Source organism: Pogoniulus pusillus, chromosome 22, assembly GCF_015220805.1.
Source record: "Pogoniulus pusillus isolate bPogPus1 chromosome 22, bPogPus1.pri, whole genome shotgun sequence".
In the NCBI taxonomy this organism is placed as follows: Eukaryota; Metazoa; Chordata; class Aves; order Piciformes; family Lybiidae; genus Pogoniulus; species Pogoniulus pusillus.
Genome location: NC_087285.1, coordinates 13071294 through 13087539, shown reverse-complemented (window position 1 = coordinate 13087539; position 16246 = coordinate 13071294). Strand labels below are relative to the sequence as shown.

Genomic DNA, 16246 nt, shown 5'->3' with positions numbered 1-16246 from the left:
ACTGACAGGGCAAAGAAGGAGCAGACAATGAGACAATCCAAAGGGCTTTGTCTTTGTCAGAAACCGCTATGGGATCTGTGACCGTCGTTTCGTGTCAGGTTGCCTACACATAATTAATCTCTCAAAAGTGCAAGTGTGACTTAACAGAAACGTGGGTTCTTGAGTCCCTGTGGTTTTCAGGGTGCCTGTTTTTTCCCAGTGTGACGAGCACCGTCAGTGAGTCACTCCCGCGCCAGGCATTTTCAAGGCGCTCGGATTCAGGACTAACTGGAAAGTAACAGCTGAGGGGGCGGCGGGCGACAGAGGCACTGGGGGCCTTGCACTCGTACCTCTGTGGGCCAGGTAAAGGGCAGCCCTCGCCTCGCCCGCCGCTCTGGGCTAGCCTCGGCGCCCCCGTGGCCGCTGGGCCGGTCCTGCCCTTCCCGGGCGGGCTGCGGGGAGGCGCGGCGGGGGAGGCCCTGCCCTCCCCTAAGCTGCCGGCCGCTCCTGGCCCCTCCGCGGGAAGGCAGACGGGGGTGCGGCTTTCAGCCGGTCCGGCGGCAGCCGCTGAGCCGTTCGGTCGGTCTCGCTTGCACTAGGTCTGCCCGCAGCCGACGGTGGCAGCGGCCCCGCGGTGAGTGGGCGCCTTAGCAGTTCCGTGAGGCGAAGGAGGCCGGCGAGGGAAACGGGCGGGCTCAGGCCTTGCGCAAGGGCCGGGGGTGCGGGGGAGTGGTCGGCAGTGGAGACTTGGTGTGGGCCTGCCGCGGCTCCTGCTCACAGTCCTCGGGTTGTGGAGCGGTGCCTCAAGCTAAGAAGATGAAAGCAAAGGAGAGCCGTGGCGCCGGAGCAGAGTGCTCGCTGGCGGGGAGGTGGTGACTGCTCGCCGGAGGGCCTGGAGGTGAAGGAAGAGGTGTTGGGGTCGGTGGGATGAGAAAAGGTTGTACTGGAAGCGTTACCATTTCCTTTTCGTAGTCCTGGAAGCGTGAATTTCGGTTGGCTTGCAAAGCAATACACAAGATCTCCGCAAAAAGCTACAATTGTAGGACTGTAAGAAGCGTGTGGGTTGCTTCTTGCACTAAGTTCTTACTTTAGTTAAAGAAACAACTCAGAAACCAACGCGCACACACAAAACCAAACCAACACATCCCCATTTTTTAAGCCCTCCCTGTGCATGGCTTTCCGCTCGGAGCCTGAGGAGTCTCCGCTGAGCCCGGTGCGGTGCAGACGCAGCCTGCTGTGGCTGCTCCCCTCAGGATGCGAGGTCAGGCTGGCAGCCACCGCTGGAGGAAATGCCTTTGAGGCAGCACTCATTTCCTCTTTCTGCCTGAACACAGCTCTTTAGTGTTCTACTTCTACTAGCTAACGGTTAGAGCAGGAGGAGTGTCCTCACACAGAAACTACTTCCTGAAAATTGAGCGTGGCAAACTGTGCACCAACTGCAGATCAGATGGAAGAGAGATCTCCTTCAGCCTGGGCAGGGCAGTGTAACCGACACACCCGATGTGCAGTTGCCTTCTCGGAGGTGAGCAGACTATTGTGGAAGGGCTGACTACAAGCAGGGCTGCTGACTTTCCTGGAAACCCTCCTCCCCCGCCCAAGAGGTTGGGGGCTCCGTGAATGTTGTTGGACGGCCTGTTTCTCGTTGAGAGCTGAGATTTGAAGTAGGAGGTAATGCATTTTTTCACGGGAATGAAGTTTTATCATCTGGCTTTGCACGTTTACCCACTTGAGTGGTGATTATTCTGTTGATAGTAAGGAAGGTTGTGGGGTTTTTTTTGCCCTTCTCCCTCTCCCCCCAGTGTGTTACTTAAACCTGGTGGATGTGGTGTGTCATTTCATGGTTCTTAGCAAGACTTCAGTATTCATATGACTTTGAGTCTTGCTGAAATAAAGTTTTGTAGCTCGAATGTTTTGTTGGAGTATTGTAAGAATTTTGTCAAAAATCTGAATTTTCTTCTAAGGTGCATGCAGTGCTTTACTAGTGCCTGGCTCAGTGATATCATGGCAATACAGAATTTCCTTATTGCTCCACAGCATTTAAGAGATTATTTGGAAAAAGGCTGTTGTCTAACAAGAGTAAAGATAAAAGTTATCTAAATGTTGTGATATTCTTTTCTTTTATACTTCTAGGGTGAGATTTTCCAAATCCTAGAGGATGGTAGCCCAACTCTGATTCAGTTCATATTGAACTTGTATTTCTGATTCACCTCCTTCTCCTTTACATCTCTTGAAAACTTATTCATGTCTCCTTAGATTATGTGTTACTAGTTTTAAGGTGCATGCATTTAAGTGCACGCAACTTCTCCTGGCTAGCAAATGGGTACAAGAGGATGTGTAGTGATGACTTGCAGTGATGACCTGTGCACATGGAACTTAGAAAAATTATCTGGGGAACAGATCAATGTTGCAGAAACACTACTTTTGGTGTAATTTTTACTCCCAGATGCTCATGTGCAAGTTTAAGTTTGTAATACATTATTTGGGCAGGTGAGTGAACCTCATATTCTTCCTGTCAAGGTCACTGCCCTTCCACAAAAGAAATAAAGTTTGAGCCAACAAGGCCTGGTGGTGCAGGTAGTGTTTCTCCAAAGACTAGGCAGATGCTAGCTCACCTCTGCCATGGCAAGAGATCAGTGAGAAAGGCTCAGATGGGATCCAGAAATAGTCTGTAAAAGTCATCAGATCTCAAGGATGCAGTATCTCCCAATATCTGTATTTTGTGGCAGTTGCATGATAATAGTATGGTACTGGAAATTTCCTGTTCTCTGTTGTATTTTTGTTTGTAAAGCTTTGTGACAATCAGATGTCCCCTGAAGTCCTTAGGCCAAAAGGAGCTGATAAAAGTGAATTCTAGATGTATAAATTAGTTGTATGTAAACAACAGCTTTCGAAATAAAAACCACAGCAGTAGCTGCTTTCTCAAGTTCAATCTACTGAATCTCCTTCAGTGTTCTGAACAAAGGGTATTTTCTTTAAGAACAGAATCCAGTTTTACTAGGGAAAACTTGGGCTAAATGCTTGTAAAATAATACAAGTGGTGCTTTCAGGCAGAAAAGGATGAAATGGGTGTTGGAAATTGTGTCATTCTTAGTGTCCTGACATTGCAAGAGGCAGTGACTCTCTGATGAAGGGACCTTTTCATGCCACGTAGAGAAAGCTGTCATGCAGGTCAAGACAAAGATCCAGTATATGCTCAGAGCTCAGTAGCCAAAAAGCTTTTTACTGAGAACACTTTGCTACTGTCTAGACATGACTGAGAAAAATGAGCTACCATCTACTCTGCAGATGTTTTACAGCACTCTGCAGAACCAAACTGTTTTCTGGGGTTTGTTTTGGGTTCCATGGCATGTTAAGAAAAAAACTCAATGAACTCCCAGGTTTGAGTGAGCTGTGTACAAGCCCTTGATGAAGGGGACAGGAATAGGATGGCTTTTCATTACTGAAATCTCAGGAAACAAACAACTGATTCACTACACGTAAAATAGTCTGGGGTGATGTTTTTTTTTTCCTCCTCACCTTCACAGTATTGATTTGTTAAGCTTCGTTTGAAAAGCTTTTTGATATGTAACAGTTTGCTTGTGACATGAGTAAAACTGAGCAAATGCAGGTGTAGAATGTGTTTATGCAGAGTACTGCAGACACTCTGGTATACTACGTTCACATCATTCTCATTGTGTAGTATTGGCATTTTGTGCTAAGTGCTGTCCTTCAGCAGATTGTTATCCCTGCTAATCCCTGAGAGGACTTTGCAATACTGTACAGGTGGATGAGATTAGATAGAGGTAGGGATAGGTTCTCCTCCAAGTACAACAACTATCTGATCTTGAGTATGTCATTTTTTGCTGTTCATGTTTCATCATTGTAAAGATCCTAATTCTTTATGTGGCTTTTCTAAGCCTATAGTTGTTCTAAAACACTGAAGGTACTGAATTGGAAGGTCTTTGCCAGGAGGAGTTCATCATTACAAGGTGTATATAGGTATGTAGTACAATAATTCTGCATGGCAAGAAAGCTGTAAGGTAGAAGTTTGGGATACTCAAGAAGGAGGGTAAGCAAAACTGGAGGTTTTTTCTCTTCTCTTGTACTAGGAGACTGACTTATCCAATGGGTACAAATGTAGAGACAAGTACATTTGAAAATCCAGCCCTACAACTGTATCTGTGTTAGAATTCTGCGCAGAGTCGTATTTGCATCCAGAGCACCCATTTCTCCAAGTTGTAAGGGCCAGGATTGAAACAAGAACATAAATACCAGAAACAGGACTTCGGTGCAATGTATGGAATTTTCCACTTAGATCTCACCTAACTAGCAAAAAAAACCCCGCCATTCCAAGCAAACAACCCCTGCTCTTTCCTGGTTTTGGGTTTTTTTTGAGTGCGATTTTCCTTATGCAGCTCCTCTGCTCAGAGCAGCAGCCTCGAAGAGACATGTTGTCTCCACTTGTGCTTAGAGCTACGCTAATCTTTCTGGTTCGCAGACCACCTTGCAGACCCCAAGCATGGTTCAGAAGAATTAGTCGTAGAGTTGGAGGTACAGGAGAGTGAAACAAGGCAGAGCTGGAGAACACTGCTGTGTTTCTAGAAATACCTGTTAGGTGTGGAGCTTGAGAGGTTGGTATTATTATCTCACACAGAGCACGAGGCTGGAATGCTGTTCCGTCTGCCCTAGTGTGTGAGAGAGCATGAGTCAGGGTCTCCTAACAGCAAAGTTACCTCATGTGGAAAATGCATTCCTGCTGAAGCCATTGTACTACTCGTGGTTTTGGAGCCAAGGAGGTCTTTGTGTGAAACATGACTCCCTTTAAACACAGTTCAGTGGCAGTCAGCTGTGTTCAATTACTTGAAAGAATGCAGGAACTTAGCTACCAAAGAGACGTTCACTGGATCTGAGTCTGCAGCAAATGAAAAATACCTTTGGGTAGTGCCAGCGTTGGGCAGAAGATAAAACGTGAACCTCTGGTATTTTCTATAGGCTATCTATTGACATCTGTCCTGTGTGTTGACTTTAGATAGCCTTCTACATGCTGTAGCCTCGTAGCTCTCAGGGGAAGCATGTTGCAGTGTAAGGTGGAAGAGTCGGTTTGCTCAGGTTGAATTTCTTTCTAAGTGGAACACTGTTCTAGAAACCTGTATATTTTTATATGGAAAGAGAAGCCCATCTAAGTGTGAAGTATTGTAGCTGCTTCTACTCTTGTGTGGTTTTGTTTTTTTTTTTTTTATAACAGTTAGGATCATGTACTTAGACTGTTTTAAGACTGTAGGTACTTGGATTGGTATTGCCTTAGAAGGCAGAAGTGAAGGTAGTTCATCTGTCTGGGCTAGCAGGTGGCTGGAGGCATGTCTGTTTGTAAACCATTACATAGGGCTGACGCATGGCTTTTTGGATACCTTGGTAAGACAAGTTCAGACCTGGAGTGGAAGAACAAAAGTTGTGTACTCTAGCCAGCTAGAATGAGGTCTAAGAGGTGTTTGTGTGTTTGAGAGGCTTACACTGTACTGATAGTAGCAGTGAATGTTGACAGCTACCTCGGAAATGGTGATCAAGTGAACAGATTTTGAGGATGACTCTTTTGTGGCATCCTCCACACTGCTAGGTCCAATAACAAACTGATAATTAATTTGGGTGTAAACATTGCAGAGAGCACTAGTTTACTTCATGTTTGCACTGTGCAGAGAAGATATAATTAGCATGTAAGGAGTATGCTGTTATTAGCACTTCAGGAGTGTAAAGCATAAGTGAGATCTCGACTGAGCTGTGCAATGCTAGAAATACACTAATTGTAGTTAATTTTCAGCAACTGAAGTGACTGTTGGACTGCAATAAACCCTGTATCTGTCTTTGCATGGTGGCTGCAAAGATAGCTATTTTTATCAAGGAAGTTTCTCAGAGGGACAATGCTGCTGCATTCTTTTCCATTTCACAACACTGCCAGCAGCAGGTTTATTGTATGGGACATCAAACTTCCCATGCTTAACAGCGATGTAATGGGGAGACTTTCCAAGTTTTCTTGGAAATTGCTTTCCCTGTGCTGAACTAAGACATGTAGCCTTTGCTTTTCATAAACGCTATTCACTCGACTAAAAAGATTGATGTGGCACATTCATTTGTGGTTTAATGCATATGATTCTTCTTTGTGTTTTTAGGGAGACCTTGGCATGGCAGCAATGGCAGAATTCAACCATGTCCATTCAGTGACTGAAATGCCAGAAGATGATGCTAAACCCAGTTTCCATCATGGAATATTCTTGGAACCCCAAGAGGAAAAGAAGAGCATGAAGGCTCTGGTAGTTAAGCAAGCAAAGAAAACTTGCAGCTGCACTCCAACCAAAATTAAAGATTATGTTTTCAGTTTCTTTCCTGTCTTGCAGTGGCTGCCTAAATACAAACTAAGAGAGTACCTACTGGGAGACATAATGTCTGGTGTGATTGTGGGGATCTTACTAGTCCCACAGTCAATTGCCTATTCTCTCTTGGCTGGACAGGAACCTATTTATGGCCTTTATACATCCTTTTTTGCAGGCATTATTTATTTCATATTTGGAACCTCCCGCCACATCTCAGTTGGCATCTTTGGTGTGCTTTGCCTAATGGTGGGTCAAGTGGTGGATCGTGAAATACAGAGAGCTGGCTATGACATGGAGCCAGCTGCCCCTGGTGTGCTCATGGATGCAGCAGCATATCTGAACACCACCGTTTCACCTGCGAATCAGACATTGCACAGGCTGCTCTGTGATAAAAGCCGCTATGCAATTACAGTGGGAGCCACCATGACCTTCATAGCTGGAGTTTATCAGGTAAGAGAATACTGACAAACAGTTACTCCATGGAAATAGTTTTAATTCTTCTTTAGGTGATTGCCTGCATGAACAGCTTGCTGGACTTGCCTGTGTTTTCAGTCTGTAGCCCAGGGAGGTGTACACAGGGAGGTGTCCAGTTACTGTGCTGAATGAAACTCCTTTGTGTCCTCTTTTTTTTTCTTTTTTTTTTGAATAGTATTTTCTGCTTGGCACTGCAACTCTGGGGACTTCAGTAAGTCCTGAACATAACTGCCTGTTCTCTCACAATTTGTTCTCCTTCCTGTGGTCCAAAGCTTTTTGTTTTTTTTAAGCATCTTACGACTTAGGCCTCTATTTCCTTGGGTCAGAATGTGGTGTATCAGCTTTTAGTTCCAGGCTTCAGTTATTTACCTTTTCTCTTATCAAAGAATAATCTGGACAGTAAAAGGATCTCCAGTTTCCTTATAGTTGTCACTGTTCTGGTATAAGTTTCTCTCTTTGCCCGTTCAAAGCCAAAGCATTAACATTGTATGAAAAGGCTACTAGTGAGATGATAAAAAAACATTTCATTCAAGTGCAGTGCAGCTGAACACTGGAGGCTGCTCAGACCATGTCTTGTCCTCCAGGGTTGTACATAGTGGTTTTTTTTTTCATCTTGCCTCCCTCCACAGCCCCACAGTGACAACATCTGAAAAATTTGCCTGCTGATCTGTTTGTGTGGTTGATTCCTTCCAGGTGGCCATGGGTTTCTTTCAAGTGGGCTTTGTCTCGGTGTACCTCTCCGATTCATTGCTAAGTGGATTTGTCACAGGTGCCTCCTTCACCATCCTAACCTCACAAGCTAAGTATCTCCTGGGCCTAGACATTCCACGGAGCAGTGGCGTTGGCTCCCTCATATCCACGTGGATAAATATCTTTAGAAACATACACAAGACCAACATCTGTGATCTCATCACCAGCTTCTTGTGCCTTCTTGTACTTATCCCAACCAAAGAGCTTAATGAATATTTTAAATCCAGACTCAAGGCTCCAATACCAGTTGAATTAGTTGTGATTGTGGCAGCTACTCTGGCATCTCACTTTGGGAAGCTGAAAGAGACTTACGGCTCAAGCGTTGCTGGACACATCCCAACTGGATTTCTGCCACCCCACCCTCCAGACTGGAACCTGATTCCTAATGTGGCTCTGGATGCTATCCCGATAGCTATTATTGGCTTTGCCATCACTGTTTCTTTGTCAGAGATGTTTGCCAAAAAGCACGGTTATGTTGTGAAGGCCAACCAGGAAATGTATGCCATTGGCTTCTGCAACATTATTCCCTCCTTCTTCTATTGCTTCACAACAAGTGCAGCTCTTGCCAAGACTCTAGTCAAGGAGTCCACAGGCTGTAGGACACAGATGTCTGGCATGGTGACTAGTTTGGTAATCCTATTAGTCCTCCTTGTGATTGCACCTTTGTTTTATTCTCTTCAGAAATGTGTCCTTGCTGTCATAACCATTGTGAACCTCAGAGGAGCCCTCCGCAAGTTCAGGGACCTGCCAAAAATGTGGCGTTTGAGCAGGGTGGACACAGTAATTTGGCTCGTTACTATGGCAGCCTCAGCATTCATCAGTACTGAGATTGGTCTTCTGGTTGGTGTTTGCTTCTCTATGCTCTGCGTCATTTTCCGAACTCAGAGACCAGAGGCACCGCTGCTTGGCTGGGTGGCAGAGTCTGAGACATACGAATCTCTGTCTGCCTACAAGAACTTGCAAACCAAGCCAGGAATTGTGGTGTTCCGTTTCGAAGCACCCCTCTACTACATCAACAAAGAGTGCTTCAAGTCCACCCTGTACAAGCAAACTGGAGTCAACCCAGCCTGGGTGAAGGCAGCAAAGAAAAAGGCAGCAAAAAGACTGCTTAAAGAGAAAGAGGTGGACTCTGGTGGCAACCAGACTAACATCTCCATGGATTTTGTCTCTGAACCTTTGGGGTTTCACACAATAGTGATCGACTGTTGTGCAGTGCAGTTCCTGGACACAGCAGGAATACGCACGCTCAAAGAAGTCTGCAAGGACTATGGGGAGATAGATGTCCAGGTGCTGCTAGCCCAGTGCAACCCTTCAGTGAGGAGTTCCCTGATCCGAGGAGAATTCTTTAAACAGGGGGAGGACCACCTTCTGTTTCACAGTGTGCACCAGGCTGTGGACTTTGCACTGAGTGCACAAGAGCACCGTGGGACTAATGCTTCTAAGGACTAGTGGGAAGGTAGAAAATTGGAACAAAACCTGGGAAAAAAATGGCTCTGGGTCTGTATGTCTATGCAATCTGTCTGCACACAAGTGAAGAGGCAGTGCTGCTATTAGCACACTGGTTACTATGCAATCTGATCTGATGCTTTAAATTTACCTGCTGAGTATAGTTTTTCAATAGGTGCTACTGAATGAAGGCAATTCTTAACCTGATTTTGGCCAATAATGTGAATCTAAGAGTTTCTATGTGGTCGTTCATCTCATTTTTCTTGTCTTTTCAATTTTCCATGTCTCAGTTCCCCTGAGTTTTGAACACCAGCACTGAAGTCTGTGATGGTTTGAATGTTACCTGCCCCCCAACTGTTAGGAAATCACCCAGACTAGACTCAGCCTGCTGGAAATTAAGGAATGAAACCTTCTATTTTCAGCCTAGCACAATATACAAGCAGATATTTATAATATATACAGCTATATACAGAAATATACAAGTTAAAAGCAATACAGAAACACAACACCTCTCTCAGAAACCAGAGTCCCCAGGAGGTGCTCCCAACCACCTTTCCACCTCCTTTTCACCCCTCTACTTTATCCCAGACTTTGTCTTGCATGCAAGGTGAGCTTGGAGGATCGTCCAGGAGGGGTTAGAAAGCAGAAGGATTAGTTAACAGAAAGCATGTTAGGGAGAAAAAGATAGGCACCAGCTGCAACAGAGAGCCACTGTGTTATCTATGTTTTGTGTTCTTGTTTTTATACATCTCAGCAAGCCTATGAGTGAAGTAGACATCACCACTGTTTCCTTTTCACAGCCTATAATCTAATTCTTCTCACCAAAATATTCCAGCTAGTCTCAAACTAGCACAGAGTCTTACTGCAGCCCTGTCTTTGTGGATGGGACAGGATTTTGAAGTAGCCCGAGTGCCCTGTCCAACTGAATAATGAGTGGCAACTCATTGCTTGTCCTGGTATTGCATTTCCATGTCACCATACCCACATTTCCTAAGGAATGACTGATGTGGCTCTTTGTTCTAGTCTCTACTGTGGAGTGATTGGTTGGTACTTTTGTAACCTCCCTGACTTTGGGACCGATAGATAAATAAAAGCTATGAACGTACATGAAGAGGTCTTAATGGATAGTTTCTAACCACCTGTCACCCCCAGAAGCTGTTTTTGTCTCTTGAAAGCCTAATGCAGCCAGGCAATGAGGGCATAGTTAACTCATTTCTACATAGGTCATTATATGCCAGGAAATTTTGCCTCTTTAGCTTGAATTTTTCTGGAATGATTTTTCTTCTGAGGTGACTGTTTAGAAGTCTGATCCATGCTCATGGTCATTTGTTTTCCTAATGTTTAGGAGCTCTTTATAATTGTGGACATTAGATGTGGAAAATCTCTGGTTCTCAAGTTTCAACAGAAAGCAGTCTTTTGCAAGCAGTGTTAAATGCCAGCCAGTCAAGCACAGGCATCAACATGAAAAGGACCAAACAGATTATCCAATATCTGTCCAAATTTGTCCATGTCACACAATTTCATGTATGAATGCAGGTTTTATTGACCGTAGACCCTTTATGCATGCTCTGTCCTGGATTTCATGTAATGGGGAAGCGGAAAAACAAGCTGAGAAGTAACAGCCATTGTGAGGGGCCAGAGAAGTTCTTTGATGAATTGTTTGTTTTACCATGTTAGTGTAAATAAAACTTTGTACTTTGATGTAAAATTCTGCAGAACAGTGAAGAGAGCATTGGGTAGGAAGAGATTATCTATTTTACACCACTAAAATGCAATTATGGAGGCAGACTTGAGACTTAACTATTTTTACTACACATAGCAAACAGTGCACCCTTAGAAATGGTGGTTTCTCCCAGAGGAGTTCACAATCTGAATTTCAGCTTCACAGCTTTTGAAATGGAGAACGTGTTGTATACAGACAACATTCTCCATTCTTTATTGTTCAAAAATAGGAGTAAAAACAAAAGGAATAAAATGCAATCTGAATCATGAACAGCTTTCTACATAGCAATATATTTTGAGTTTAGGATTTCTTTTTTGCCTTTTTTTTTTCCCCTGAGCTAGGACCAGGAACTAATTTCTTCTTTCTGTGAAAGCTGAAATGCCATGTATCACTTCACTCAAGAGCTTTAAGGCTTATTTATACAGGGAGATTATTTTAAATTTTTCTTTTGTCTTTTCTGTGTGAACTTTTTTGTTCTGAGCTAAGAATCCCTGATGCAGTTTGGATAATTACGATTACGGAACTGGTGCTCCCGGAGTGGATTAGCCTAAGCTGTATAAAAGCAGCAAGTAGGGTTAACACCTGTGCAGGGTGGAAATTATGTTTTCAGTCCACATCATACCAGTTTTGGGTTGTGTTCCATTTGGAGCCCCCTAGGTTGGTGTCTGGAGACAACTGGCACTGCTGCTGCTGGCTGCCAGCTTGAGAAGGCTTGTAACCATGGCCTGGAGGTGTTTGTGCCTGGCCACCGGTGGGAATGGCTGGTGGCCAGGGAGCAGTGCAGACCTATATGCATTTCATTTGGCTGACAAGTGCCATGGCCTGGGGCTGTCTCTTTTAAGCAGTTTGTTCATGTTACCAGAAGTCACGTCTGGAACTCTGAACAAAAGCCTCGGTACCATTTTTAAAGGCTGTTTTTTCACTAGGATTTTTCAAGAGAGCAGAATGGTACTAGAAGCAGTGCCCCCTTCTCAAAGACCTGATGAAGAATTGCAGCACAGCAAGCAGTAAAGAGCATGTGCTGTCAGTACAAGTGTTCCTGTTGACCCACAGCTGCTTTTTCTCTCCCCTTTGCCTCTTGGGCATGGGCAACCAAGAGAGAGAGGAGGAATGAGCAGCCAGCCTGGAGACTTCCTCTAACAAAGGTCAGCCACAAGTGGGATTGAAGTGAAGTAGAAATTGCTCTGGGTAATTTCTTTCCTCTTTATACTTGAAACCATCTCTCCTATGCTTTTTCCTTGCTGCCCAGCTGGATATGTTTTGACTTGTGACCATGGTTTGTGTAGCCAAATTCTAACTGAGAAGGGGACAAGAGTAATTACTTATTAAAATGTTTGGTGGTTGTGGGGTTTTTATTTTTTCTTTCTCCAAATCCACTTCCACCTGTACCTGGAAGGGAGGAACAGCAATGTTACTTCCAAGAAGTATGCACGTCCCACAGGTAGCAGGATGGATATTTCTAGCTTCCTGGATATTTGTTAGCATAAAAGCACAATAAAACTGCCATAAATTGACTTTCAAGTAATTAATTTAGATTACAGACAAAAGATATACTGAAGATATGTATGTTCAGCTGCAGCACATCCTATTTGGCTTCAGTGCTATTTGTGCAACAATACAGCCTCCAAATTCCATTTCAAACAAAAGAAAAGAAACCATGTTAAAATGAAACAGTAAAAGCAGCCAGCCAAGCAAAAGAAGAACTTCTAAGGTTTTTGTTAAAGATGATGTCCAGAGGTCACAGTATTAATAAGTTTATATTATTGCACATAACCTTGGTTAAAAGGGAACAGTAATAAATGCCATTTGCCAGAGAGCTCAGTATAATAGAGTGCTTTGGAATTAACTGAAGATTAGAGCTTATCATGGCTGGCATTTCTCAAAACAGTGGAGTTTTAGCCACTTCTAGGCTCAGAATAATTTTTTAGCACAGGCTGAAATCAGATTGATGTTTACTGGTAAGAAGCTCCTTTTGCATAAATAGGTTTATGGACCCTTTAGAAGAAATCCATTTTCACCTTTAGGAATTGGGGACCACTGATTGAAGGGTGCTGCCCTTAAGAATGTGGTTTGTAGAAGAATGTAATATATCTGTGTGTACACACACAGACATGCCTATATATCTATGTGTGTGTGCATATATACCTTTAGCTGCTGTGTAATGGATGCAGCAGCTAGGTATATCCAGTTAGGCTTTCGTGATACTCTTCTGTTCCTCTTCTGGAGAGGGCTCTTCTGTCTTTACTGTTTTAAATGAATAGTGGAAAACATGAGGCAGATTTTTTTCAGGGGAAATCTGCTGTAACCACTGCCTTCTACATCTCTTAACCCCTGCCTCACAGCTCAGTTTGAGGAAGAGAGGATTTTGGAAAGATTTGGTTTGGGTTTATGCATCTGCCCAGAACAGGAATGTTCACCTCAGGTGCAGCCTTCACAACGCCAGGCCAGCTCAGTTGATCTCTGTTCCCAGAGGTACTAATCAGCAATTATCAGTCTAAATGAAGAATTAAGAGATCATTAGGACATGAATTAATGGCAACAACATAGCATTATGGAAATTAACACTTACAGTCTCAGCTGTACTAAATACTCCTGGAAATGGCTTTAGTAATTTGCTAAATGTCAGGTTCTCTTTTTTTTTTTGGTGTTTATTGCTGCTATACATAGTAGTGTTGGTTCCTCCTAATGGGGCAGTTGCACTAATTAACATTGCATTTGTGTGAATGTTTTGACATGGAAACAGTCCACTTCATAGAAGAGGGAAAGGCACTGCAATGGGATATGGGGTGCTTATCTTTTGGAATTCTAATGACATCACCAACCAGCAACACTGAACATCTCCTGGGGTTGTTTCCTGAACCTCTCACTGTGCTAACTTGCTGTTTCTCACCACGCTTAGCTCCTTGCTGTCATCTCCAGTACTGACAACACAAAGAGTTTTTATGTGGGTTGAAGTTATATCCCTCACAAAACTCCATTCCAGAAGCATCTCAGGAACATTCATGCTGGCTCTGCAGCTGGAAACAGGGCTCATGCAGGCTCAGAATTGACCTGAGCCTCCCTGACCCAGCGTGATGAGGAGTGTGGCTAGGCCATAGGATACTGCTTGCCTAGAAGATCATATAAACTGGAACAAGAAGATATCCTTTCAGTTGATGAAACTTTCCAGGCAAAGATTTAGGGCATTATCTTCTATTGGGATCTTTTTTTTAACATGCTTTGGAAAGATGACTAAATGATTTAAGTGATTTACATTGTTTTACATTATTTTTCATTTACACACATGTCACAATTCATGAAGCTGTGGCACACACAGCGGCCACCTGTTGCTCATGCCACACAAGGTGCTTTGCATCTGTGTAGCTTACTATACTTTCCTGTCTCAAGGTAGGGTACTGTTGTGAGACTTAAGTATTGATGCAACTGTCCACACTAGAAGGGCTTTGCAGTCTTACTATGCTGGCATAGATAAAAGGAGCAATGCCTTCAGTGCAGAATTTGCACTGTGAATGACCTTTTTAAGCCCCCAAAATTACTTGCCCTCGGTTATCACGTTTGTAAGCCTTTGTAGGATCAGTTGCTCATGTGAAAAACTACCTGATCCTTACTACTTGAGTCAAATTCCACCCAAAGTGGAAATAATTTTGACTTGTGCTTTTTTCTTCTGAGATCATTACAATGCTGAAAGTGAGGCCTCTGGTTAGGTGAAATGGTAAATATTTAATGTTTATTTAGTTCCTAGCATAATTGGTACCTTTCCATTTTATTTGCTTGAGATTGTATAAGCTAAGGCACGTTGCTATTCTCTTATGTGCAAATACACAAACTACTTCAGCACTGGATGGAGAATCAAATCTTCACTGAGCAAATTTACTGCCAAAAAGATTTGAATTCTAGCTCTGAAAGCACTTAGCTCTTAGTCTGGCTTCCAAGGAATCTTAGGACAGGAAGATAGGAAGCAAAACATTGTGCTTTTTATGGTTTGGGGTTTTTTTTATGTCTGTTACCTAAGTAAATTTCATGTTTATTTGAAATTCAGCTGAAACAAGGAAAGATGAAGTCTCTTTTTTTTCTGGAAAGTACATGATGCTATGAGTTCATCAGCCTCTTGAGTCTCTACTCATCATCTCTGGTACCTTCTGGGGTACTGATCTTTTAATTGTTTTAAATTCAGAATGATTTTAGATATTTGTGATGTCATGTTTTGCAGAACAAACAAAATGACAACTTTTGCCTAGAGTAGCTTTTGGGAGTTGGAAAATCATTTTCACCAAACAGGACCTAGGAATTCAATAGAGCACATTGGTTGGCTGACATTACCAATTTACACAATAGTTTGAGTAGAATGTGGACAAGATATGTGGAATGTAGAAAAGATCACCTTGCATTGACTTCTGTGCAGCAAAATTAAGGGATAAGATTTCCCTTGGTTCAGTGGTGGAATACAGGGTGCTGGAGGAGGTATCTCACTCTCTGACACCAGTCTGTGCTGGGTGAGTGAGTGCTGCTGTGGATCTTGCTTGTGTCCATGTGGGGAGGGATGTGTTGCCATCAGCTGTGCTCACTGACCAAAGATTTTGGGTGAAAGTTGTATTTTGTCAGTCATCTTGTGTCCTGCCATTAGCTATGTGATGCAGTCTCTGCGTGGTGTTGTCCTTTACACTGCCTCTATCTATTAGGCCTGTATCAGTTGTCATTTTAAAATGCTGATGTGCCTTATTGTCATTGTAGAAGATTTGTGGCACAAGAATTTTCTGCCAGGTATGGTAAAATCATTGGGATTTCTTTATTAAAAGATGATATTGCTGATTTTTCTGGTTTTGGACATTTGTTTGTTGGCTTAGAAGATGCTGTAGCTATAACTCTTGTGAAGGAAAGCGCCATGCACTTGAGCAGCAAGCCCCCAGCGGCTGACAGTTGTGCCTGCTCCCGATTGCAGAGCACAGTGTACACACAGCTGTGTGCTCTGTTCTCTCATGCTGTGTGGCACACACGTAGGCATGTAGGGAAGGACTCTGCCGACGTAATTCAGGGCATTGACTGATGGTACGTGGCCAGCAACAGGCTTTCACCTCCTTCTGACTTTGGTGCTCCTTGACACCAGGCTGCAGTTCATCTCATAAATGATAACAAGTCATAAGCGAAGTGATGACGGTGATGTGCCATGTGATGGTGAGCAGCACCCTCCTGTGGGCCAGGTCCGTATTCCTAAGATGCGAGAAATGAGTTCGGGGCAGGTTTGTGCCTTAGGTTAGCACATGGTATTACATACTCGGCCTTGCACAATCTCTGCAGCGTATTTCCATGTCGTTTGACATAATGGGTTGTATGACTTTGTGAGGTCATGGCCAGTAAGAGTCAGAGCAAAGATTAGAGCAGCTCTGGGTGCAGTTCTGGGCAGTTAGTGAGCATTACTTCTGTATACGTGTCCTTGAGTTGCACAAAAGATCTCCATACAGCACCACTCAGCTTTTACCTGAGGACACCTTTCACCTTCAGAGACGCCGGTGTACGTGCTGTAATGTTTGTG

General features: G+C 43.6%; 1 protein-coding gene across 3 annotated transcripts; it reads left to right on the top strand.

Annotated features, from left to right (window-relative positions):
• The first annotated feature begins 534 nt into the window (after positions 1–534).
• SLC26A2 (solute carrier family 26 member 2) lies at positions 535–10104 on the top strand. Of its 3 annotated transcripts, none has more exons than XM_064161792.1 (3): positions 535–613; positions 6123–6773; positions 7491–10104. In XM_064161792.1, the coding sequence occupies exons 2-3, from the start codon at positions 6135–6137 to the stop codon at positions 8994–8996; spliced, it is 2145 nt and encodes a 714-aa protein (XP_064017862.1). In that variant the 5' UTR covers positions 535–613; positions 6123–6134; the 3' UTR covers positions 8997–10104. The 3 variants fall into 3 exon arrangements, with proteins under 3 accessions (XP_064017862.1, XP_064017864.1, XP_064017863.1); XM_064161794.1 differs by lacking the exon at positions 535–613 and adding an exon at positions 717–877; XM_064161793.1 differs by lacking the exon at positions 535–613 and adding an exon at positions 1286–1647.
• The last annotated feature ends 6142 nt before the right edge of the window (positions 10105–16246 follow it).

What these genes read in the sequence shown, in the direction of transcription:
- SLC26A2 (XM_064161792.1), top strand. Translation starts at nt 6,135, where the DNA reads ATGGCAGCAATGGCAGAATTCAACCATGTCCATTCAGTGACTGAAATG. An exon ending in TCATAGCTGGAGTTTATCAG is followed by an intron (nt 6,774 to 7,490) that starts GTAAGAGAATAC and finishes GATTCCTTCCAG; the next exon opens with GTGGCCATGGGTTTCTTTCA.